The sequence below is a fragment of the Macaca nemestrina genome, chromosome 9 (assembly GCF_043159975.1).
Source record: "Macaca nemestrina isolate mMacNem1 chromosome 9, mMacNem.hap1, whole genome shotgun sequence".
NCBI classification, from domain to species: domain Eukaryota; kingdom Metazoa; phylum Chordata; class Mammalia; order Primates; family Cercopithecidae; genus Macaca; species Macaca nemestrina.
Window position 1 is genome coordinate 138,536,877 of NC_092133.1, and position 26,001 is coordinate 138,562,877.

The window sequence follows — 26,001 nt, forward strand, 5'->3', positions numbered from 1 at the left end:
GCAGAAATGCAATACCCAGTGCTGGAGGCAGGGCCTGGTGGGAGGTGATTGGATCATGGATGGGATCCCTCATTAATGGTTCAGCGCCATCCCCTTGTGATGAGTTAGCTCTTGCTGTGAGTTTCTGGGAGATCTGGTTGTGTAAAGTGTGTGGCATTGTCCCCGCTTGCTCTCTCTTGCTCCCACTCTTGTGATGTGAGACAGGGGCTCCCAACTTACCTTCTGCTATCACTGTAAGCTACCTGTGGTCCTCCCCAGAAGCAGATGCCAGCACCATACTTCATGTCCAGCCTGCAGACCATGGGCCAATTGAACCCTTTTTCTTTATCAATTACCCAGTCTCAGGTATTCTTTCATCATGATGCAAGTGCCCTAATACCATCACTCCCATGTCCTAGTTTCAAGGAAAGCTGTTGTTTTAACCCCAGCCCAGGGAAACATGTGAAGATATAGCCTCACAAAATTGAATGTGGAACTCTTGGACTTATTCTTTACATGCCTGACTTAAAAAACAAACAAACAAACAAACAAACACTAGGAACAGTTGCACGTAAAAGACACTCAGTAAATATTTCTGGAACTGAATTTCAGGTAGGCCGTCTAGTCCCACTTGTTAATCCTAACCTCTGGGAAAGGTGGCTTCAGTTTTGTGAATGCTTAAGAAGCCTTAATGAGATTTAAGAATTTTTCCCAGGAACAAATAAGTTTTCATGTTATCCACCTCAGTGAACACTGTGACACTTTACATAACTCAGCATTCCTGCCCCATCAGCCTCAACTACCGGAGAAGGCGGCATTTCATTGATATCCCATTGAGGAGGCAGGGCCAGGGTCCGCCTGATTGACTGACACTCCTGTCTGCTCAGTGCCCCTCCTCCTCCCTCTCCTGCTCTGCTGTAGAGCCCAGGAGGGCAGCCTCTTCAGTCCTGGGTACTGCCTTCTCTGCCTGCTGCCTTCCAGCTGGGCTTGGCCACTGTGAGGCGCTGCTGAGAGCAGAAAGGGAAGCCGGAGTCCCAGTGCCACACCTCCCTTCTGTGGGGAACACAGCAGTGTCCATCCCCCTAGTCATCCTGGCTGCCTCCCTCAGGCCCTCCGTGGTTGCTGCTGCTTCCAGGGTGCCCGGGCTCTGCCCCCAGCACTGCCTCTGCTTCTCTAGCCCAGGAGGGTAGCGGCTTCCTGGGTTTAAAAGCCTCTGGGTTGCTTGTTTCCTGACTGGCTTCTTTGTAGATACTCCCATCGTCTGATGACACATCTTCTGTTCAAATAAGCAGCATGGATTTTTCTATCCTGGTTCATGACTGATGCTGTTCCCTCCAGATGTCCCTGGTCACCTCTGAACCTCCTCAGGGCTGCCACCCTGCACCTGTCCACAAGCCGCCAAGCGTGAACTCTCCCTGTGGCCACGATGCCGGCCTGCTGTGCTGCTGTGTTCTGTGACTAGAGCGTTTGTCACTCAGCTGGGCACAGCTGTACTCTGCTGAGGAAGGCTCTGCTGTTAGTCCCAGCCCCAAGGGGAGGGATGACGATTGCTTTGCTGCTCTGTTTGAGTGCAACGTGGGCCTCTCAGTTTCCCACTGCAAAAAACAGTGTTGGATGCAACCTTTAATAAGGATATAGAAACAGTTTGGAGATCGCAGAAAATAAGAACAGAGCACAAAAAAACCTAAAAACCCCACTGTTCCTATGCTTAGAGCTCAATTTCATTCATTCCACAAATATTTATTGAGCACTGACCACGTACTAGGGAGCTCTTCTAGGTGTGGTGATTAGTGTTGGAGAAGTCGGTCAATAAATATGAAAACACACAACAAAATGAGTGAATAATTCAGGCAATTGCTCTGGTCACAATTGTTCTGAAGAAACTAAAACAGAGGAGTGGGATGGAGACACAGTGGGGACTGGGGAGCTACTTTGATTAGAGGGGCACAGGGACAAAGGCATCACCAAGAAGGTGAGATTGAAGCCAAAAACCAACGATGAGAGAGGGGGTGACAGGAGGCTCTGGACAACCTCTACACAGGTAGGTACAAGTCTCTATGTGACTCCCACATTTTCCTAGAGAAGAACTTGACAAGGACATGGCCATCTTGTTACAGGGGCAGGGAGTGAGCCTCAGGAGATCTCAGTTGAGTCTGCACCTTTGCTTGGGATGCAGGACCTGGGAGACGTGGCTCAGAGCAGCATGAAGGCCTTGGCCTCGGGGGAGGGGGCAGGCCTGGGAGTGAGGGGCGGTGAGCAGCCCCAGAACACTGACTATTATGAGAATGACCCGCTGCTATGGCCTCCCTTTGCCCCATGCAATGGATGGAATCTTTCCATGTCCATCAAAGCCATATATGAAGCCTTAACCCCAAGGTAATGCTATTTGGTGGTGGGTCTTGTGGGTCTTGTGACTGGGTCGTGAGGGTGGAACCCTCATGAATGGGATTAGAGCCCCTCTCAGTCCATTTATTGTTGCTATAAAGGAGAACTTGAAGCTGGGTAATTTCTAGAGAAAAGTGTATTCAGCTCAGTTCTGCTGGCTGGAAGTTTCAGGTTTGGGCTTCTGGTGAGAGCCTCAGGCTGCTTCCGAGCATGGAAGAAGGTGAAGGGGAGCTGGTGTGTGCAGAGATGGCCTGGTGAGAGGGAAGCAGGAAGGAGGGGAGGGGCCAGGTTCTGTTTAACAACCAGCTCTCTTGGGAACTAATAGAGTAAGACTTCACCCCTCCCCAGAGAGGGCATTCATGTACTCATGAGGGGCCAACCCCATGACCCCAAACCTCCCATTAGACTCCACCTCCAACAATGCAGGTCATACCTCAACATGGGATTTGGAAGGGACAAACGTCCAAACTACACCAGTGCTTTTGATAAAATAGCCCCCAGAGAGATCTCATGCCCATTTCGCCATATGAGGACAGTGAAAGGACAGCTGTCCGTGACGCAGGACGCAGGCCCCTGCCAGACCCTGAGTCTGCCAGCACCTTGATCTTGGACTTTTAGCTTTCAGATCCGTGAGATATCTATGTCTTTTGTTTATAACCGACCCAGTGTACAGTACTTTGTCACAGCAGCCTTAACGAACCAGACTCCCAGTCAGAAGGCATGGTCTGAACCAGACTTTTCGGAGGGCATTTTGAGAACTCTGAAAGGTGATCTTTTTGGCTCCCTGCTTGTGTGGGGTGGTAAAGGAGGGGTGAGGTGTGTTTTTCCAGTGAGTCGGGCTGCATTTCTCTTTGTTGCTTGACAATGGACTCCCTTTTATTCAGAGAGGATTATATGGGTGTGTCTTAGTCTGTTTCCTGTTGTTGTAACAGAATAGCTGAGACTGAGTGACTCATAAAAAATAGAAAGTTATTTGGCTCAGTCTTGGAGGCCTGAAAGTCCCAGATCACAGGACCCACATCTGGTGAGGACATCTGTGCTGTGTCATCCCATGGCAGAAGGCAGGGAGCGCAAAAGCAGGGGTAAGAGGATGACAGAACAAGAGAGGGCCGAAATGACTTTTACAGTAACCCACTCTCATGATAATGGACCCATTTTCGCAATCATGAGGTCAGTGCTTCGTGAGAGCAGGGCCGTTATGACCTAGTGACCTCTTAGAGGGCACATCTCTTTACACTCTGCATTGGGGATTATACTTTCAATACATGGACACATTCAAACCACAGCGAGGTGTTTGGCGTTTTATCGCCATGCCATGTTCACGTTTCTCTCGTAACCCTGGGTTACCCTTTCCTCGTGAATTGCCGTGTGCTTGCTGAACTCTTGTTCTGTATGGTTAAATCTCCTATCAGAGTTTTGGGACTCTATCCAACTCTTTGTCGTTTTGCTGTAAATAATGACTTTTCTTGCCGTCCAGCAAAATGTTTTAAAACAAGATGATACTTGATATGGAAGGGTTCAAACATCCTTTATTGCTCTGATAAATAACTCACTTGGTGTGGGAAAGAAGAAATTTTTATCCCCTCATCATCCTATCTGGTGGTCCCCACTAAAGAAAACCCGCCAGGATTTCCTTCAGTGCAGCTAAAAGGGTGGAGCTGATAGCTGAGACTTGCTCTGAGGGGAGAACAAACTTGCTCAGTTCTTGAAGGCCTCAGTTTTTAGCTGGCTTGTGGGCTGAGGCCAGCCTCAGTTCCTCTCCATGTGTGCCTCTCCAACAAACCCACTCATTTTATCAAAGCCTGCAAGCTGAGAAGACTGCTGAGTTGGTTAGCGTGATTGAAGTGGCAATCCTGTCTTTCCTAACGATGGAAAGAGTACTTTTTTTGGAGTTACAGTATTCTATTGGTTAGAATAAAGACACAAGTACCAGCCATACTCAAGAAGAGAGGTTTACCCAAGGGCATGAGTACCAGGAGGCAGGGATCTAGTGGAACGTCTTGCCATCTGCCCACTTCCTGTCTCATGAACAATGAGCTCCCTCGGTTCATGAGACAAGGAGCTCCATCCTGTCTCGTTAGTAGTCTTCTAGAAGTCTTAGAAAATAAAAAAATGCTGGGAAACCAGAGACAATCATCTTTCCAATTACAAAGGGACGATGGATTCTGAAAACGATATACCGTAAGGCATGACATCAAATCTAGAAATGTTTTAGGATAATGTTTAATGCAAGTGTAATGAGAATAGGGCCAGGGAGCACGAAGTCCTGCTATGGCTTCACTAAGAATGAAACTGGCCCATTTTCTTTCACTACTAAGTTCATAGATTCCTGAATCAGAAGTAGGGGAGAAACAGTGTTTTTTTACATTAGCCAAGCATTTAGTGCAAAATACAGTTAAATATTGGAGGAATGTTAGACAAATTTTTTAGCCTGTTGAATTGTGGACTCCAGGCAGTTCACATCAATGAAGACAGAATTTTCTTGTGACTTGATACAGAACATCTCTGTTTAGTGCAAAAGCTTTAGCAATGGAATATAAAAGGATATTCTCATCAAATTTATAGCAAACACAATGTTGAGATAAATGCAACCAATTGGACTCATGGAATCAGACAGAGTTCTGACCTTGACCAGCCGGAGGATGAGTTGAAAGTAAGATAAATTATAATTGTATGTTTCACAATTGGCTGTAAAATACCAATGGCACAAATACAGGTTGCAAGAAGCACAACATAATAGAAGCATTAAAGAAAACATGAGTTAGGTGTTTTATCTAGCAGAAGTTCCTTATTAGTTGAGAATGTAATTTGAATGATGTGGTTTCTTGGTCTGGATGGTAGAAGCTATAATAATAAAGGGTATGCAGGGAAGGGTATCAACTTCATCTAGGGAGGTCATAGAAGGAGTCATAAAGGATGTGTGGTTGGAGGACGTGCATTTTGGATAAGTAAGAAGTCATTAAACTGCTGAAAACTAGGTGGGATAGAGAAAGTTGTTCCAGAAAGAGGCAATGGCTGAAGGAAAGGCAAGAATACAGACGTTTATCTATGACTTCAGACAAGTTTTTCACACCAAAAGGATTCAAGAAAACAAGACAATGAGAATCAAAACATGAAATGGGCCTTGGTACAGAAGACAAAGATAATGAAAGTAGGAGTAAGTCTTCCTAAGAAATGTTGTTACATGTGTGCTTGGGACCAGGTGTCAGGCTTTGTTCAAGAAATTTTCAGCGAAGTATTGTTATGGGATTTATGATGAAAGGAATGGTGAGGAAGTTAACTTAGGTCCTCTGGGAAAATCAGTGTTTAGAATCACTAGCCTGACGATAGTTTTATACCTTGTAAAATAAGTCTGGTGCAATTATCAAAGACATATTTGCATGCTTTTTAAAAAACTTTTATTTTAAGTTCAGGGGTACATGTTCAGGATGTCCAGGTTTGTTACATATGTAAACCTGTGTCATGGGGGTTTGTTGTACTAATTAGTTCATCACTCAGGTATTAAGCCCAGTACCCATTAATTATTTTTCCTGATCTTCTCCCTCCTCCCACCCTCCACCTTCTAATAGGCCCCAGTGTGTGTTGTTCCCCTGTATGTGTTCTCATCATTTAGCTCCCACTTATAAGTGAGAACATACAGTATTTGGTTTTCTGTTCCTGCATTAGTTTGCTAAGGATAACAGCTACTATCTCCATCCATATTCCTGCAAAGTGTGTGTTCTAATTCTTTTTTATGGCTGCATAGTATTCCATGGTGTACATGCACCACATCCTGTTTATCCAGCCCATCATCGATGGGCATTTGGGTTGATTTCATGTCCTTGCTATTGTGAATAGTGCTGCAATGAACATACACACGCATGCATCTTTATAATATAAAAATTTTTATTCCTTTGGGTATATGCCCACTAATGGGATTGCTAGGTTGAATGGTACTTCTGACTTTAGGTCTTTGAGGAATCACCACACTGTCTTTCACAATGGTTGATCTAATCCATACTCCCACCAACTGTATATAAGTGTTCACTCCTCTCCACAACTTTGCCAGCATCTGTCATTTTTTTGACTTTTTAATAATAGCCATTCTGACTGGTGTGAGTTGGTGTCTCATTGTGGTTTTGATTCGCATTTCTCTAATGATCTGTGATGTTGAGCATTTTTCATGTTTGTTAGCTGCATGTTTGCCTCCTCTTGAGAAGTGTCCATTCATGTCCTTTGCCCACTTTTTATTGGGGTTGTTTGTTTCATTCATGTAAATTTGTTTAAGTTCCTTATAGATGCTGGATATTAGACCTTTGTCAGATGCATAGTTTGCAAAAATCTCCCATTTCATAGGTTGTCTATTTACTCTGTTGATAGTTTCTTTCAGCATGTTTAATTTTTTAACTTAGAAATCAAGTGTGTACAATGCTGAAGAGAAAATTCAAACTCTTCTAGCACGCAAATATTTCTGTATGATTTTCCTGTAAGACAGGCCTGTAGAGACACGGAAGAATCAGAACAAAGTCAATGGATTGATTTCAACTTCATTTTGAAATTATAGGCAGCTGTAATCTCCGCCCCGCCCATCTTGTATTTGATGGAAATAAAGAACGCGGCAGCCTTGTCTCCTACTAGGCTCTCAGTGAGGAGACGGAAGGAAAGGCAGAGTCAGATTAGCTGGGCTGTGGGTGGTGATGGAGCTGAAGCAAAGCCATTCTGTGAGGCTGAATGATGGACACCTCATGCCGATGCTGGGATTTGGCACTTATGCTCCTGATCATGTAAGTGGACCTCTGGAGGCTGAGGGGTCTTATATTTTTTTGCACTAAGAGGATGATAAGCTGTTGACTCTGAGAGTTCGGAGGTTGAACTCCACTCTTGCTTAGAAATGTGAAGGGCCACACTCTTGGCTCCACTCTTGCTTAGAAATGTGAAGGGCCACACTCTTGGCTCCACTCTTGCTTAGAAATGTGAAGGGCCAAGGGCCTGGGGGAAGCGGAAGCCAGCATGAATGCTTGCTGGCAGCTTTGCTGTGAGGTTGTTGGGGCTGGAAGTATTTGCCAGGGAGTTTCGACCATCCAAACCTTTTGTCATGTAAGAAGACACTGTGATTTGAAACATTAGGTAATTCGATGGGAAGACTTAGGGGGTACAACATCACAGTAAGGACTGAATTGTGTTTCTCACCAAACACACCATACAGTCATCCACTCAGTTCACACCATACAGTCATCCACTCAGTTCACATCATACAGTCATCCACTCAGTTCACACCATACAGCCACACACTCAGTTCATGGCAGAGAACTTGAAGTGTCACACTCTGGTCACAGTAATGTAAGGACAGCTTTAGGGTTGCTTTGGAGGGATTACCCCCAAAATGAGAGACCAGTGGATGGGCTCAATCTTGGTAGAACTCTGTCATGAGATATCACTAGATAACAGCTGCCAGAAAGGGTCAGTAGGTTTCCAATGGCATAATTATCCATTTCATCCATTAGGCATAATGTGTGTCTTATATATGTTTTATGTAATGTTTATTACTCTTAGAAAAGACAGAAAAGTGCCGTAGAGAATAGAACAAAATTCCCCATAACCCCCTCGTTTACCGTAATAAATTGTACTACATGCATATGCTTAATATTCAGACGTTTTAAATGCACTAAGTGAAAAAGAAGCTTCCTTAATTCTCTAATTGGTGTTTTTACCTTAAGTCGCTGCAGGAATGAGAAGTTTTTTTCCTGCATGTGTGTTCTCTGTGTTTTGTCCTGCTGTTCTAGGAAGCTTGCTAGGGCAGAATCTCAGATTTAGTCATTAAACTATCCCCTGTTTGAAATTTGAGGCAGAGCATGTACATATTATTGTCCAAACGTTGCAATACCAGCTTGGTGAGGTGACATCTGTGTCCTGGGTGAAACCAGGCCAACTATTGACTGGAACCCTTACTAATAACACAAACATATTTTGCACGTTATATGTATGATATATTGTATTCTTCTAATACAGTAAGCTAGAGAAAAGTAAGTTAGAGAAAAGAAACTCTTATTAAGAAACTCATAAGGAAGAGATGATATATTTGCTATTCATTAAGTGGAAGTAGATTGTTACAAAGGTCCTAATCCTTGTCATCTTCACACTGTGTAGGCTGAGGAGGAGGAGGAAGAGGAAGGGTTGGGGTTGCTATCTCTGGGGTGGCAGAGGCAGAAGAGGTGAAGGAGCGGGAAGGGAGGCAGGAGAAGCAGGCACACTTTGTAATTTTGATTGAAAAAAATCATGTATAAGTGGGACTGTGCAGTTTAAACCTGTGTTGTTCAAGGGTCAGCTGTATATATGTGTATGTGTGTGTGTGTGTGTGTGTGTGTGTGTGTGTGCATCAATTGACCTGTCCTTCCTATTGAGTGACTTAGTAAATTTCTCCCACTATCAGAAGTTTTCCTGTTGGTTATTCTTGTACAATTGATTCCTATGGAATGAGATGTGATTTTTCCATGCTCCAGGGTGAAGCCCACTCCACTAATTTATTTGGGAGCAGAAACTTACAGGAGGTTAGTTGCTGTCCTCAGAGTGTGCAGGTCTATCATGGAAACCCACGTGATCCAAAGGGGAGAAGGAGGCCAGCAGATAGTGAAGATGCTATTGGGTAGCAAAGACATGGGCTCAACCTAAATGCCTGTCCTTGGTAGACCAGATAAAGAAAATGTGGTACATAAACACCATGGAATACTATGAAGCCACAAAAAAGAACTAGATCATGTCCTTTGCAGCAACATGGATGAAGTTTGAGGCCCTTATCCTAACCAAACTAACACAGAAACAGAAAAACAAATACCGCACGTTCTCACTTACAGGTAGGAGCTGAACAACACCCAGGGATACTGGGAGGGGAATGACAGACACCGGAGCCTGTTTGAAGTTGGAGGGTGGGTAGAAGGAGGGAATCAGAAAAAATATTTGTCAGGTACTATGCTTATTACCCAGCTGACAAAATAATCTGTATACCAAACCCCTGTGACGCACAGTTTATCCATATGACAAAGCTGCACATGTGCCCTGAACCCAAAGTAAAAGATCAAACAAAAAAAAAAAAAGAAAAAAAAGAAAAAAGAAAAAGAAAATGCCACTATGGAAATCTATGGATTTTCTCTGAGTCAGGCAGATCATTGACTCCTCTTACTCCTGTTTATAGACCCCCAAGAGCAAGGCTGGTGAAGCCACCAAAGTGGCTATTGATGTAGGCTTCCATCACATTGATGCAGCGTTCTTCTACCAAAACGAGGAGGAGCTCGGAAGGGCCATTCGAGAGAAGATTGCTGATGGCACTGTGAAGAGAGAGGACATTTTCTACACTACCAAGGTGAAAGTTCTGTGTGTGCAGTGGCCAGAGACCTCCGTCAGTTCAGATGTATTATTTAGAAAAACAATGTGGTCTCAGTTTGAACAATGTATTTCCCTAATATTGTGAAGGCACATTATCAAAACATTGGAACAATGTATTTATTACCTAATATTGTGAAGGCACATCATCAAAATATAGAAGAGGCTGTAGTTTTGCTCTGAAATGTGTGAAACGTGGGACACAGTTCTTCAATGTCTCTGAGCAGTAGATATTATTCCTATATAAAATGATATTGATAATACTTAAGTCATTGTTATACGTTTACCCGAGGCACTCTGGAGCCACTCCATTAATTCTTCAGTAATTATTCTCAGGACGTATCAAGTGAGGTTGGGATATTGTTCAGAAAAAAGAGCCAGACTAGGAAATATTTTTTTCTTTTTCAACTCGGCATTGAGTTTCCTGAATGTTATAACATTTTCCTAGCGTGGAAAACCTTTCTTCCAATGTAAACAAAGCTTTGGTTTCTGGAGATATATCCTATGCATGCTTACACTGATGACAACCTGTTGTTAGGATGCATCTCTCAGCAGAATTGTTTTGAGGAATTCATTATACAGGACAGTAGATTCCATTCCCTCTGTCCTGACATTTCTTGACTGCTCTCAGAGGATGATGCCATTAACCCTTGATGCATTAAAGTTGATTTTCCTACTCCATCTAAGTTTTATTCACAGTTTTCTTACATTGCAGTCTTTCAAGTAAATCTCAGCGTCTCATCAAGGATGTAATTTACCCTGAATAACACAAACGTAGCCCCAGCTCTTTTAGTTTTAGACCACAGTGTTTTGTTACTCACATGTCAATTTCTAACTGTTATGTTTAATTTTGGTCCCCACATATGTGAAATCATATGCTACTTTTTCTTTTGTTCACTGCAGCTTTGGACAACTTTCTTTAGGCCAGAATTAGTTCGCCCAGCCCTGGAGAGGTCACTGAAGAAACTTCAACTGGACTATGTCGACCTCTTCATTATCCACAATCCATTGGCTATGAAGGTCAGCTTTTGTTTTTCCCTTCTTATGCCCCAGACAGTTTTATCACCGTTATTAGCACCTCCATTGTCCCATTCCAGCTTGATTTCCTGGGTTCTTTCTGAGAGAGGTAGGTTTGAGTGAATTGCATAGAATTGCTAAATCATTCACGAGTCTCCTTCACAGCCGAGTGACATTGAAATTTTCTGTCTGTGCTCATCCTCCAGCGTTAAGCGAGATGCAGGTTCGATGATCTCACTTCCTCTGTGCTAGAAAGATGAGGGCACTGCCCTGCATTTCTTAATGATTATGTTCCTGAGTGTAGGTTCTGAGCTATTAGGTTACTACAGACTATAGAGATACAACGTGAAATCTCCACCTCTTTATGGTGAGGGTTTCTCCCATATGTACCCCTCAGCCCCCAGCAGAGAGATGTACCCGGGGTGGCACATGTGGCACAACTGGACTCCTTTGGGCTTCACTGATCCAACCTCTTATCATAGTGGACATTGACTAAGCACATCTGATGTCCTCATTATCTGAGTTGGGTGAGCATAAACTGAGGCTAAACACACTGATCAATAGTTATGGTAAGCTCTGTCCTCCACACCAGCCTGTCCTTCGGAAATGAAATAAATTTCAACTGTAGGGACAGCATTCTTAGTGAAGTGTGGGGGTGTACGGAGGAAGGAGCCTGCAGATAACTGTGGAGAAAAAGTGTTTTGCTACCGTCTCTCAGATTGTTCTCATCTTTCTTTTTTCCCATGTCTTCTCTTACCGACCCGCTCCACACACGCACATGCACATCCACACCTATCCTTATCTACACACATGCACTCACGCATACACACATATGCACACAGGCACACGCACATGCACGCATGCATACACACATCTGCGTGTGCAGACACACAAGCACACACATCCACACACATGCACACATGCATGCTCAGATTAATAACCACAGCCTCCTGAAAGTGGTGTGGTTAAGCTCCTTAAGCACCAGAAAAGGAATTCTCATACAAAACCTTCTTCTTTATCCTCTGTTTTCTCTGTTTTCCAGTCTGGGGAGGAATTGCTGCCTAAGGATGCCAGTGGAAACATTATTTTTGACACTGTGGACCTTCGTGACACATGGGAGGTATGTTCTGCTGCAGACACCAGGCAGCACTGTGTGGGGAGGTTGGAATCACAGAAGGAGGGGTCAAAAGAGATGCGATTTTCGCTCCAGCAGTTCTCTGGCCTCAGACGTGAAACTTCTCTGCGCCTCCGAGTTCTCATCGGTGAAGTGAGGGAGTGGAATGAGATGACCCCTATGGTCCATGTTTAATTTTAACTTCTATGGCTCCTCATAGACATGGAAGCAGCCTTACCCCTGAGATCAGGTTGAGGACATGAGCCCTAAAGAGGAGTCAGTATAGAGAAGCACAAAAGGAGTCAGCACTTTATCCCAGGACAGAAACGCATCACAGAGGAGGAACAGCTGCGGCCTGACTCAGCAGGAGGGTGGAAGGAGCAGGACAGTGAACCTGCCCTTGCAACACCTATACCATTCATTTGTTTTTATCATTGTAGAAAGAGGCAGCAACAGACCCTTTACTAGAGGAAAGGCTGAGAGTTTCTTTTGCCCTTGACTGTGGTGTAGTTTGTTAACTATTGCATCCTAACAGCAAAATAGGTACCATAGAAGTAAGTGGGACAGGTAAGAGGAAATGGAAAAGCAGCTTTATGTTTATTTGGTGTCCCGAGTGTGCATGTAATAGAATTAAGGAGACAAATATGTATACGGAACAAGAAAGGGCATTCAAAATTAATTTATTCAAGGGATAAAACTTTGATTCATTATAATTGTAATATATCATAAGTCAGATTTTCAGTTTATAAAAAATCAGTGACAAATGAAATGGACAAACTACAGCAAAGGTCTACCATCCATTTCCTTCCTTCCCAGGCCCTGGAGAAGTGCAAAGACGCAGGTCTAACCAAGTCCATTGGGGTGTCTAATTTCAATCGCAAGCTGCTGGAACTCATCCTCAACAAGCCAGGGCTCAAGTATAAGCCCACCTGCAACCAGGTGAGCCCTTAGCCTACCGGGGCCTTCTCTGACTTTCTGCTCTTCACACACTTGCCACTTAATCATGCTTCCAAGTTTCTGGCTTTATATCACCTGTGTAGATGGCAGTTCCTTTCACAGAAAGAGAAAATACTAGAGAAAAAGCAGTTTGAGTGGAGCAGAAGAGCCTGACTTCAGTTCTTTGGGGATGGGTGTGAAGTTCCTATGAGACAGCCAAGTGGAGGCAGAGTTGGGAGGTGGTCGCTTTGGTCTGGAGCTCAGGGGGTGGTCTAGGTGGAGATACAGATGTTTGGAATCATTGCTTTATAGATGTAACAACTCACAGACAAGGATTAGCTCTCCTAGGGAAAGTTCATGGAATGAAAAGGAATAGGCAGGAAAGTTCACAGCAGAGGGTGAGGCAGGGAGGCACTGGCAAGGAGATTGAACAGGAGCTGCCAGACAGGTGGAGACAACCAGGAGACTGTGGTATCAGGAGCCAAAGAAAGAGCATTGAAGTGGCTTGAGTCAGACATAGGTGGATCCTACTGTGAGCAAATACTCCAATAGGGAAGGATAAAGGGGGCTGGATTTAGTGGCATAGAGGTTATGGGAAGCCATGCAGGGCCTGCTTCAGAGTGGTGAGCACTGAAGCCAGATCAGAGGAAAGGAATGAGAAAGAGGAGGTATATAAATTATAATTAAAACATGATTTTTTTTTTTTTTGAGACGGAGTCTTGCTCTGTCGCCCAGCTGGAGTGCAGTGGCTGGATCTCAGCTCACTGCAAGCTCCGCCTCCCGGGTTCCCACCATTCTCCTGCCTCAGCCTCCCGAGTAGCTGGGACTACAGGCGCCCGCCACTAGTTTTTTGTATTTTTTAGTAGAGACGGGGTTTCACCGTGTTAGCCAGGATGGTCTCGATCTCCTGACCTCGTGATCCACCCGTCTCGGCCTCCCAAAGTGCTGGGATTACAGGCTTGAGCCACCACGCCCGGCCTAAAACATGATTTTTAAAGAAACATCCTATACAGCCAAATATCAAACATGATTTATGACATTGTTAAGTAAAGCTTTGTGTAGACCATTTTGATAATTATACGAAAAGCAGTTCAAAAATGTATACTCTGTCTTAGTTTTATATTCCTAGGGATATTTGTAGACAATCAAAATGTGTTAAAAACTCCCATCTATATTATATAGTAATATAATATATATTAACATATATATATATATATAATTTCTAAAAACCAAAGCTTAGAATTTTGAATTTCCACAAATGAGGAAATAAAGTTCTGATGGCTTCATAGAGACCTTTGAGAGGATATTATGGAGACTAATAGCAAAGAGGGAAAGCTTGTAATACTATATCAAAAGCATATCAGAGAATTATATGCTATTCTGTTTTTCAGGACGCTTTTAAGCCAAAAGAAACAGAAAACTCAACTCAAACAGGCTTAAAGTTGATTCACTTATAGAAAGTTTGGGTCTTGGTTGTTGTAGAAGCTGTAAGATGCTTTCTTGAAATGAACATATTTTGTCTGTGCTCCATGTTTTTTAGCTTCGGAATGGCTCCTCATGGCAGTTGGGGGATAGGTCTCCTCATTCATGTTCAGCACAGCAGAGAGGGTTTTCTGGGGCTGTTTCCAAAGACAGAAGAATAATTTTCACAGAAGTTTTCTACCAATTTTTTTCTCATGTGTCATTGGCTTGAACACCATAATGTACCTTTCATAAACCAATTAATGTAAGAGAAAGTAAGTTCATGACACAAACATGTAACTGGCTTCTTCTGGGGCACAGAAGCTGAATATGGAGGAAGGGAGAATAAATGAATAAAATCAGGATTCTTATAAAATATGTTAATCTATACTATTCAATATATATGTTAATTTTAAATTATTTAACATCTTAAGAACAATAAAAATGACTAAAATTAAGCATACAAAATGATTAGAGGTTGCTACATGGTTCTGGTAAAATTCTAGGTGATCTGGTATTTTTTCCTATATCTAACATGAAAATATTTCTTTTATTACTTTTAAAAGTTTTTATTTTTGTAAAATTTTAAAAAAGATATAGAGAATATGAGTTCAAAAAGTTCATGGAAAAATGGAATTAAAAGACGTTAATAAAGGTATCAACTATTTTTCAACACAAGCTTTACCAAATTCAGTATAGTTTTTAAAGCATAACTATATGCTTATGAGTATATGAACTAAGTATGTGAACTAATAGCAAATAGTAGCCATTTAGTTCATCTCTAAATAACTGAGAGTCCCGGTAATTTAATCATGTCAATGTATTCTTTATTTTTTACATTATTAACTGTAAAAAAAAGTCTCTGTTAAAGATTCTTAAAGATTCAGACATAAAAAGAACTCAGAAAGAGCCAAATCAGGACTGTAATGTGGATGACTAATGATTTTTCTGTCAGAATTCTTGCAAAATTGCCCTTGCTTGATGAAAAAAATGAGTAGGAGCATTGGTATGGTGAAAAATAATCTTTGGTGAAGCTTTTTTGTTTTGTTTTGTTTTGTTTTGAGATGGAGTCTCGCTCTGTCACCCAGGCTGGAGTGCAGTGGTGCGATCTCGGCTCACTGCAACCTCTAACTTCTGGGTTCAAGCCATTCTCCTGCCTCAGCCTCCCAAGTAGCTGGGATTACAGGCGACCACCACCACGTCCTGCTAATTTTGTGTATTTTTAGTAGAGACAGGGTTTCACCGTGTTAGCCACGATGGTCTTGATCTCCTGACTTGTGATCAGCCCACCTTGGCTTCCCAAAGTTCTGGGATTACAGGCGTGAGCCAACGCGCCTGGCCCTGGTGAAGATTTTTGTGGGTATTTTCATACTAAAACTGGCTAATTTTCTCAAAACAGTTGTTATTCTTCTTTAGCCCTCTGGAGAGTCAATAAGCAAAATGCCCCAAGCATCCCAAAAAACTTGCTATAACCTTTTTTCTTGACCAATCTCCTTTTGCTTTGGCTGGACCATTTCCACATCTTGGTAGCAATTGCTTTGATTTTGCTTTCTCTTCAGGATTGTACTGGCAAAGCCATGTTTCACCTCATGTTACAATTCTTTGAAGATGCTTCAGGATCTTGATCTCACTTACCTAAAATTTCCTTGGAAAGCTTTGCTCCTGTCTGTAGCTGATCTGACCACAACAGTTTCATCACCTATGAATTGGAAAGTTCACTCAACTTAAATATTTCAATCACTATAGTGTAAACTGAACCAGTTGAGATATCTGTGGTGTTGGTTATCATTTCTGCTGTTAATCATTGGTCGTCTTTAATTAGGGCACTAGTAAGATACATTTTTTTTCCTGAAAATTGTTATGAATGGTATGCCATTGTGGGCTTCATCTTCAACATCATCTTGTTCCTTCTTAAAATCAATTATTCATTTGTGAACTTCTGATTTCTTTAGGGGATTTTGCCCATAAATTTTGTGTAAAGAGTCAATAATTTCACCATTCTTCCACCCATGTTTCACAATAAATTTGATTTTTGTTCTTCAATTTAGCAGAATTCATGTTTCTCTGATAGGGGAGTTGTCTTATCTTTCTCAATACCTCAATCCTGTTTAGACATGTCATAACAAGTTAGTACAAGTTTATTTTGGTGCATTTTTTTTGAAATCCATGTATAGTTTCTACATAATGCACATTTTCAATCAATTTTTTGAATATCCCCTCACGTTATAATCATTTTCTTTTTATGTACCCATCCTCACACTTAAGCAATAATTATCTCACAACCAAACATATTACATAGATAATTCTACCTCCGTATTATTTTGAAGCAGACATTATATCATTTTATCTGAAAATGTTTAAAAAAATCTCTAAATCTTTAAACATTGCCAGAATCTTCTTATACCACTTGAAATGGTAGCAATAATTTCTTGTTATTACTAAATATCATGAGTGCTGAAATATAATTTTATCATATTTTTACAGTTGATTCATTTAAATTGGTGTGGAAATAAGGCCCATACATTGCAATTGGATGATATGTCTCATAAATCACTCTTTTTTTTTTTTTTTTTTGAGACCTAGTCTCACTCTGTCTTCAGGCTGGAGTGCAGTGGCATGATCTCAGCTCACTGCAACCTCCACCTCCCAGGTTCAAGCGATTCTCCTGCCTCAGCCTCCTGAGTAGCTGGGATTACAGGCATGCACCGCTATGCCTGGCTAATTTTTGTATTTTTAATAGAGATGGGGTTTCATCACGTTGGTCAGGCTGGTCTCAAACTCCTGACCTCATAGTCTGCCCGCTTTGGCCTCCTAATGTGCTGGGATTACAGGTCTGAGCCACTGAGGCCGACCAAATCACTCTATTAATAAGTTTGCTCTTTTTTTTTTTTTTTTTACTTCCCTCCTCCTCTTCCTCTTCTCCCTCCTCTGTCTTCTTCTGTTTATTCTCTTCCTCCTTCTTCTCCTCCTGCTCTTCTACCTTCTCTTCCTCCTCTTCTTCCGTGGCTCTCATTCTCACTCTGCCTCTTTCTTTCCTTCAATTTACTAATGAAAACTTAAGGCTTTTATTCCTGTAAAATTTTCCTCAGTATAGGATATACTGGTTGATCCAGTGATGTGATACAATTTAACATGTTCCTTTTGTACTTTCTGTAAATTGAAAGTTAGAGCTAAAGATTTGATCACATTTGGTTAACGTCATTTGAACTCGTGAATTTTAACAAATATGTCATTTTCCCAACCATTGTAGTTACTATTCTTTTTGATGCTCAACTTGCCATCATTTTGACCAGCAGGAGACTTTTCAAATGAGCTTCTTGGTCCTTTGACTTGCCTCATTTTTTTTTATGTTCTTTGCCATTTAGAATGTAAGCTGTTCTAGGCTGAACTTGTAGCTTCCCCAGTCAGAAATGGAATTAGCCATTTTTCTAAGAAATCTTGGTTTCTCTGAGTAGAAATGTCATGTAGAGACTATAATTTGGGGACAAGAGATTTTAATCATTTAAAAACACTAATTAAAAAAGAATACGTAAGTTATCGTATTAGTACGACCGCTGATGGAATTTGAAGGCATTTCAGAAGGTGCATGGGGAAAATCACCAATCTGAAATACATAGTACATATATTAATATAGTTCTAGATATTCCTTCAAAGCATTTTAAAATTTACATGTGGCTATTGGCTCATGTATTCTGACACCTTTTGGTCTTGAAAAATTACAGGTGGAATGTCACCCTTACCTCAACCAGAGCAAACTCCTGGAGTTCTGCAAGTCCAAGGACATTGTTCTAGTCGCCTACAGTGCCCTGGCATCTCACAGAGACCCAAACTGGTAATAAGAGTATCAAAGAGTTAATTTATATCAGCAACTCTATCGATTAAGAAACTTTTAGCATTTCATTATAGATAAAGTCAAACATATAACAGTGAACACAACAGTGTAGTGAATTCCCATGCAGCACCACTGAGCTTCAATGTCACCAACATTCCTTCCCTGCTGTTTCATTTGTATATCTGCCTTCTCCCAACCCCACTCCAATTTCAAAGTGATTTGAAGGTGAAATTTACATAGACTGTAATGCATATATGTTAGCTGTACAATTTTGATAAATGAATGTAGTTTGTAATCCACATTATTGTCATGATATAGAAACTTTCTCCCAAAAATGTTAATTTGTGTTCCTTCTGAGACAATTCCTCCCCACCTCTAGGCAACTATGTTCGTAATGTTTTCAGTCTTAGATTACTTTTGTCTGCTGTAGTACTTTATGTAAAGAAGTCATATATATTCTTTTGTGTAGCTTCTTTTGCTCGACCTGTGAGATTCATTCCTGTAGTTGCATGTGTCTGTTCTTTCCATTTTACTGCTGTAAAATATTCCATTGTATGGACATGCACACCACAAGTTGTTTATCCATTCACCTATTGATGGGTAGTTTAGTTGTTTCCAGTTTGCCACAATTGCAAATGAATCTCTATGAATATTTATGAGACACTTCGAAACATACTATATTGTATCTTCTCTTCTTGTTGTCTGGGGCTTTGGGCAAAAGGGGTAGCACACTCTAGATTTTTCATCTATACTCTTCATATCTGTTGCTTTTCTCCAGGATGGACCCAGATAGCCCATATCTCTTGGAGGAGCCAACCTTGAAATCCATTGCCAAGAAACACAATAGAAGCCCAGGCCAGGTTGTCCTGCGCTACCAGCTGCAGTGGGGGGTGGTGGTCCTGGCCAAGAGCTTCTCTGAGAAGAGAATCAGAGAGAACTTCCAGGTACAGGTCAAGTGGTTTTGCTCCAAAGTGAGCCATGGTCGCTGGTCTGGGCCATCTCTCTTTCACGGGGGAATGTGCCACATGTCATTCATGCCCGTGCTTCTCTCCTCTGTGTGCTAAGGGAGGGGGTCAGGATGGAAGAGTATGAAGAGAGATCACTGGATTCACAGTTCTAAAGTTTATCACCTCTAGGACTGACTTTGCCACTCGCTAGTTGTGTGACACTAAGCAAATTTCAACTCCACCATTTTCATGAGTTTCAGGAGTTCTACATGGTAAATAACTTTAAGGACCCTCATTTCTCTCCTTCACCATCTCTATCTGACAAATCTCCATTTGTATTTTATGATCAAACTCAAATAGGATTACCTGCTTTGTTACATATCATACATACATAACCATTGGGACAACGTAGCACATTTTTCACCACAATAGTGCCTGGCATGGTTCTGTTAGTGAGTCTTTTCCCTTTTAACTTAACATTGTTTTTCTCTAAGATGTCAGTGTGCTCTCTGGACTGTGAGACCCTAAATGCAGTGACTCCTTCTAGGTCATCTTTTATCACCTTTCCCCTGGCAGTGCCCCAGGCAGGTGGGAAGCTAGGTATAATTTCATAGACTGATCAAATTATTAATAGTAAATCAATGAGTAAAGATTTTGCCTGAAGACTTCCTCATATACACTCCAATCCATTAGATCAATCAGTGGTCTTTACTTTACTTTGTTTTGAATTCTAAAAGAATTTTTAAAGACTATGTATGCTGTTGTCCATGTAAAGATGGCAGCTGGAAAAATCAACATGAGTTTAGTTATTACAAAGGGTGATATTTGAAGCATATTTTCTAATGTATTTGTTTCACAACTTTGTAGCTCTAAATTTTTAAAGTTATACTAAAATCAAATAGGCAAATCTAAACCTTGCTACAATATAGAAAAAAAATCTTACTGTATTTTATTTTTCAATTTAACGTAACATGTTAATACATATCCCTGTGACAACCATGTCACTTCTGGAGTATATTTTAAGATGAATCACTGATGGGTAAATGTATGGGTGGATAGGTAGATAATGGGCAGATACAGGTAGGTAGAGAGAGAGAGAGAGAAAGAGAGAGAGAGAGAGAGACATTAGATAGATATGTAGATCATAGACGGATGGATAGATAGGGCTCTGAGTTTTCTGTCTTCTGCATGAAATAATGAACTTAATTTTTTTAAACCAAATATCTCTTTTCTTTGCTATTAAGGGATTCTTCATCAGGGGTTATGTGTCTATATGTTTTCAAATAAAAACAACTCTTGGCTTAAGTAAGATAAATATATTCAAAAAAGTTTTTTTTTTTTTTTTATTAGGAAGTAGTATTTGGTACTATTTAGTAGTAGCTGGAAATAGTATTTGGGGGCCTGCAATGAGCCAGTGATATGGTGAAACAATTGATCAGGAAATGCTTTTCTAAGGCCAACAGATTCTTGGAGCAAGGTTGTCCTGTGTTCCAAGGCTTGCACAGTCAAAGACTGGGTCAAGTTCCAGGGGAAGTGAGTAAGGGAAATCCTCACCAAGTGTGGTCAAGTCAAGGAAGCAGGTATTTTGTCCAGATTTGCCTTTGTTTAGGATAAAGAATTTATTTTTTCTGTCTCAAGCAATTCTCTAGAAATGTCTAAGATTGATAAGTTGTCTTTCTTTTAGAAGTGGAGCAGAGCAGGAGGGAGGTGGGATGGAAAAGTAGCAGAACTCAGGGGGAAGAGGTCTCGGGGGGAAGAGGTCTCACCTAGAGGCCAATGAGGACAGAAATACTTCCCATATTGCCATCCTTGCCTCTGCCCTCTGAAAGCCTTGTATTCCCAGGAAGAAGCTGCTGTCCTGGGGACAGGTTAATGTGTTTTCTTCCTTTCAGGTTTTTGACTTTGAGTTGACTCCAGAGGACATGCAAGCCATTGATGGCCTCAACAGAAATTTTCGATATGCTAAGTTACAATTGTAAGTCATGCTTGCAGATTCTTTCACAGGCTATTTTCTGTAATATGCAGGCAAACAGAGGAACACATCTTCCCTAAATCGGGAAGGCAGGCCAGATTGCAGGAATAGGCATGAAACAGGAGCTTCCCTATAGTCCTCATTTGGCTCAATCTCTGACCCAACAGGAATGTGAGTCTGTAAGTGAAACTGCTGATGTCTGCACCATTGTGAATGTACTTCTTCTACTTTTTTTGTTTTTTTTCAGAGACAAAGTCTTACTCTATTGCTTAGGCTGGAGTGCAGTGACACAATCTCAGCTCACTGCAACCTCCGCCTCCCAGGTTCAAGCAGTTCTCCTGCCTCAGCCTCCTGAGCAGCTGGGATGATAGGTGTGTGCCACCACGCCCAGCTAATTTTCATATTTTTAGTGGAGACGGGGTTTCACCATGTTGGTCAGTCTGGTCTTGAACTTCTGACCTCACGATCTGCCATTGCGCTCCAGCCTGGGCAACAGAGTGAGACTCTGTTCAAAAAAAAAAAAAAAAAAAAAGACCTTGTTGAAGGGTGCACATGGAGAGGAACTGAGCAGGGCCTCAGACCACCAGCCAGCGAGAAACTGAGGCTTTCATTCCAACAGCTCAGAAGCAGCTGGATTCTGCCAGGGATCCCATGACCTTGGAAGGAGCTCATTCCCCACTGAGACTTCAGGGACACCCTGCCTATGTGTTGTGCCTTCATTGCAGGGCATTGAGGATCCAAGCAGAGACATTAGCTCAGTTCTGTCTGGCTGCACACAAATCACTATAACCTTAGCAGCTTACAACCAACACAAGGGGAGAGAGTGCAAGTGGCAATTATAATACAGGATGACAGTCAAGGAGACAGAAGGACACGTGCAATCCTGGAAGATGGGGTGGAAGGAGTGTCAGAAAAGATGTTACAATGGCCTCTGAGGAACATGCTACAGAATTATATGAAATATATTTCATTCAACAATAAATATGTGTTGAGCAGCTATAATGTGCAAAATATTATTGAAGGCACTAAAACCAAACAGATAAAAATCTAAGCCCTCATATAACTTACATTCCAGGAGACAGAAACAGACAATACACTAATGAGTATGTAGAATGAGGACCATGTTGCATGACAAGAAGCGCTGTGAAGGGGAAAAAAAGCAGGGAAAGGGGTAGAGGATGGAAGGAGTGCAGGCACAAATGAAATTACAAACAGTAGAAGCAGAGAATCCTCAGTGAGACAGAGACATTGAGAAAAGACCTGAAGGAGCAGAGGAAGTGAGCTTTGCTGACAGCTGAGGGGAGAGGGCATCAGGCAGAGGGATCCTGAAGGGCAGTCCCTGCAGCAAGGGCAGGCCAGGAGTGAATTGTGTGTGTGTGTGTGTGTGTGTGTGTGTGTGTATATATATATATATACACATATATATATATACACACACACACACACACACACACACACACACATACACATGTGTGTATATATATACACACACATACATATACATACACACATACACACACACACACACACGAGTAAATATACTTGCTCAGGGAAAGATTTTTCTCAACTCAATTCGTAACATATTCACACAAACTCACATACTGTTTCCCAGCTACCCTCCCTAACCAGATGCTCTTACCAAACCCTGGCCTGTGTCCACCTGTGTGCAGCTGGGGGTACACGGAAGGGAGGAAGGAAAGATAAGAGACTTGACTCTGATGGCCCTCGGTCCTGAGTAGAGATGGGTTTCTCCATGTTGGCCAGGCTGGTCTCGAACTCCTGACCTCAGGTGATCCACCCGTCTCAGCCTCTTTACCTTTCAAATAGTCATTTGCTTTTCATCCTTTCCCTTTGGCCCTTTGAAGTTTCACTGGAAACTCAACTCAAAAAAAAAAAACCAGATTATTTGGAAAAATATATTTAACATGTACAAACAGAAACCTTCAGAATGAAGACCCAAAGATACAGGGGAAATTACACACGTTTATTCTTAGGTTCAACAAAGTATGGACAGCTGTGTAGAAATAGGATGGGATAAGAAGGGCCTGACCTAATGCTAACGGACAGAGCGGGGCCCCCAGCAAGGCCTGACTGTCTAGATTCTCCGCAGCCTCCCTGAGCAGCGCACCCTCCTTGCTGCTGTGGGGCAGGGCCCTCTGTGGAATGGGGCTCTTATGACCTACAGTCAAAGAAGGTGGGCAAATAATTATTTAATAGACAGCATTTACACAGAAAAGCAGAGGGAAAGTTAGAGTAATATTTTTTTTGAGATGGAGTCTCGCTCTTGTTGCCCAGGCTGGAGCGCCACGGTGCAATCTTGACTCACTGCAACCTCCGCCTCCTGGGTTTAAGCAATTCTCCTGCCTCAGCCTCCGAAGTAGCTGGAATTACAGGCATGCACCACCATGCCCGGTTAATTTTGTATTTGTAGTAGAGAGAGTGTTTCACCTTGTTGGTCAAAGTGGGTCTCAAATTCTTGACCTCAGGTGATCTACCTGCCTTGGCCTCCCAAAGTTAGAGTAATATTTTTATGTTTCATGGCTGGCTTTGGGAAAGGGGCTCTGCCTTCTACGACCCACTTCAAGGAAGAGGGAGTCTAGTTTCGGTGGCACCTCAGGGGAACGGGAGACAGAACAGCAGGAGGAGGTCAGAGAAAAACCTCTGCGACCTTCACATTGAGGCATTGTCCTTGCCTATACCTCAGAGGAGCCACTGCCATTTCTCTAGGTCAAGTTCATGAAGTTTACCCTCCCTCAGCTCTCCAGAAATGACTGAAATGCAGTGGGAAAAACCTGCTGCTCGGGAGGCCAGGAAAGTCCTTGTCACACAATATTCCCCGAACGGCAGTGCTGTTGGCATACTTGCTTCCTGGTGTTTTCCTTGGAGAACTTCAGAACCCTGGGGAGAACTTCAGTACATGGAATGACTGGAAAATTAATAGCCCCATTTTAGGAGCCTCCTTTCAACCAGCTGGTACTAAAACCTGTGCAACTCAGAGCACGTTCCCTGATCCAGGTTGGTGATTGACAGTTCTAGCATGTCGTCAAAGCCCCTTGGTCACTGTGAATCAGCGGTATTGTCCAGAGAGGGCGGTTGGATTTAACGCTATTGAATCACTTTTGGATTATCCACTGTGGTGGGCATGAGTTTGTAAATGAGGGTGGGACAAGGGAGAAATGTCTGCTCCTGACAGCAGATGGGCCTGTCCTGTCGTTTACCAAAAGCTAGCCTCTGGAAGCTCCTCTTCACCTGTTTAACCTTGAGGCAAATTGTCACTAGCACAGGTGGGAAATATTTTCAACTTCCAACACTAACTACAAAGCAAAGGTAACAGCAGTTAAACCACTTATGGTCTTAACCTTTCTGGGCTGCTTGATATGTATCTCATATATATATATATATGATATATATATATTTTTTATATATGTTTATATATATGTTTATATAACTTGTATATCTGAAACTGCAATCCTTAAGCTAATTAGAAAATATATTGAAGAAAATTACTGGACTAGAGGAAAAATCGACTCACAAACAAGCAGTATACTTTACTGTTGACCTACTTGGTATTTAAAACTGTGGTGAGTTGTGATGCCAGTTAAAGACATCTGTGATTTTATCCTGGGGCATGTTCAAAAAAATCAAATTGATAGCCCAGATAGACATACAAAAAATGAAACTTTAATGTTCTCCCTTTGTCTTCAGAAATCCATCCAGAAAATAAACACTGCATTTTCAAAACAGGACAAAGTGATTAGATGCCAGTCTCTTAAGAATGAAGGGTTATGTAGACAGTCAAGGAGAATTGGGAAATTCAGAACTCAGATATTACGTTTCCCACTAGAACAACGTTGTAACAAGCAACACAAGAAAATCAAGCCCAGTTTTGGTTTGACCCATTCTTTTCTTGGCAGACACATTTTTCTTCCTTCTCTGCTTCTTGGTCTTCTCCACTGACAGCCAAGATAAAATTCTGTGACCAGGAATCTACCAACCCTCTCCTCTCCATGAGAAACAGCTACTCAAGACTCGCTGGGGGACTCGGGGACCCACTGGGCAAGTGAACAGCCCTTTGCTCTGCATAGCTCAGTCCAACAAAATTCTTCTTGGGGAAAAAAATGATGCAAATTAATCTTATGGCCAAACATTTCCGTAAGTGTTTCTCTTCACATGCCTCATGTTCAGAGTAAGAAAAATCACAGATTTTCTTCAGTGAAAAAAAAAATTATCATGTTGCAGCAGGGAAATGGCTAGAGGCTTTTATGAACATTTGAAGTTCAGGTAAAGAGTTTACTTGATTTGAATAATCTCAGGTGCTGAAACAGGGACCACTGCAATGTGATTCTCACAAATATGTAGAGATGACTCTTATGAACAGCAAGCCATACGACTTCACAAACTAGATTTGTGTTTGTTTGCACCATGTAGCCAGCCACATAATTCTGGGCATGACTGTTTAAAACAGGAGTGTGCAGCTAAAGGAAAGCCAAGAAGCAGGGTTGGGGCGGGGGATGGAGGATCACTAGGAGGAAGTGCCCAGGGTAAGGGGCATTCTGACTCAACCAACCTAAAAGGATTCCTGCTGAAGGCAGCTCAGGGTGGCCAGAAATTCCTTGGGGATGGTGAGGGACAAGGAACCTGGCCAGATATTGAGGCTGAGGGTGACAGACATCAAGGGTGGGGCATTCTGGCTAAACTGAGGTAACAGGATTCTTGCTAAAACTGGGGTCTTGGGACACACCCCAAAATGGGGCCTCACTGAAAAAGGAGCTCAGGGGAGCCTGACTAGGGTTGGGGCAAGAAGAGAGTCCTTGTCACCAGAGAATGCTCTCTAAACACCCTCCCGTGAAGAAAAGGACAGCGGCCCAGCATTCTCTGTGCTTCCTGGCCCAAGTCCTCATCTTGCATTGACCTGATGATCTCCACGCTGTCCACATCTGGAGCAGAGGTGACAAGACTGCGTGGCCTTGTTTCTCCTTCAGCACAGCTGAGATGAACTAAA

General features: G+C 42.2%; 1 protein-coding gene across 1 annotated transcript; it reads left to right on the top strand.

The window, feature by feature from the left end:
• The first annotated feature begins 7,040 nt into the window (after positions 1-7,040).
• On the top strand, positions 7,041-24,102 carry LOC105494391 (aldo-keto reductase family 1 member C15-like). Its single transcript, XM_071068744.1, has 9 exons — positions 7,041-7,127; positions 9,533-9,700; positions 10,624-10,740; positions 11,780-11,857; positions 12,668-12,790; positions 17,971-18,080; positions 18,859-19,024; positions 20,920-21,002; positions 24,015-24,102. Exons 1-9 carry the CDS (start codon positions 7,041-7,043, stop codon positions 24,100-24,102), a joined length of 1,020 nt encoding a protein of 339 aa, XP_070924845.1.
• Positions 24,103-26,001: the final 1,899 nt, after the last annotated feature.

Bases quoted from the DNA above. Each gene is read 5' to 3' on its own strand.
- LOC105494391 (XM_071068744.1), top strand. From the start codon at position 7,041: ATGGAGCTGAAGCAAAGCCATTCTGTGAGGCTGAATGATGGACACCTC. The intron at 7,128-9,532 runs GTAAGTGGACCT...TCCTGTTTATAG, and splicing joins GCACTTATGCTCCTGATCAT to ACCCCCAAGAGCAAGGCTGG. The intron at 11,858-12,667 runs GTATGTTCTGCT...CTTCCTTCCCAG, and splicing joins ACCTTCGTGACACATGGGAG to GCCCTGGAGAAGTGCAAAGA.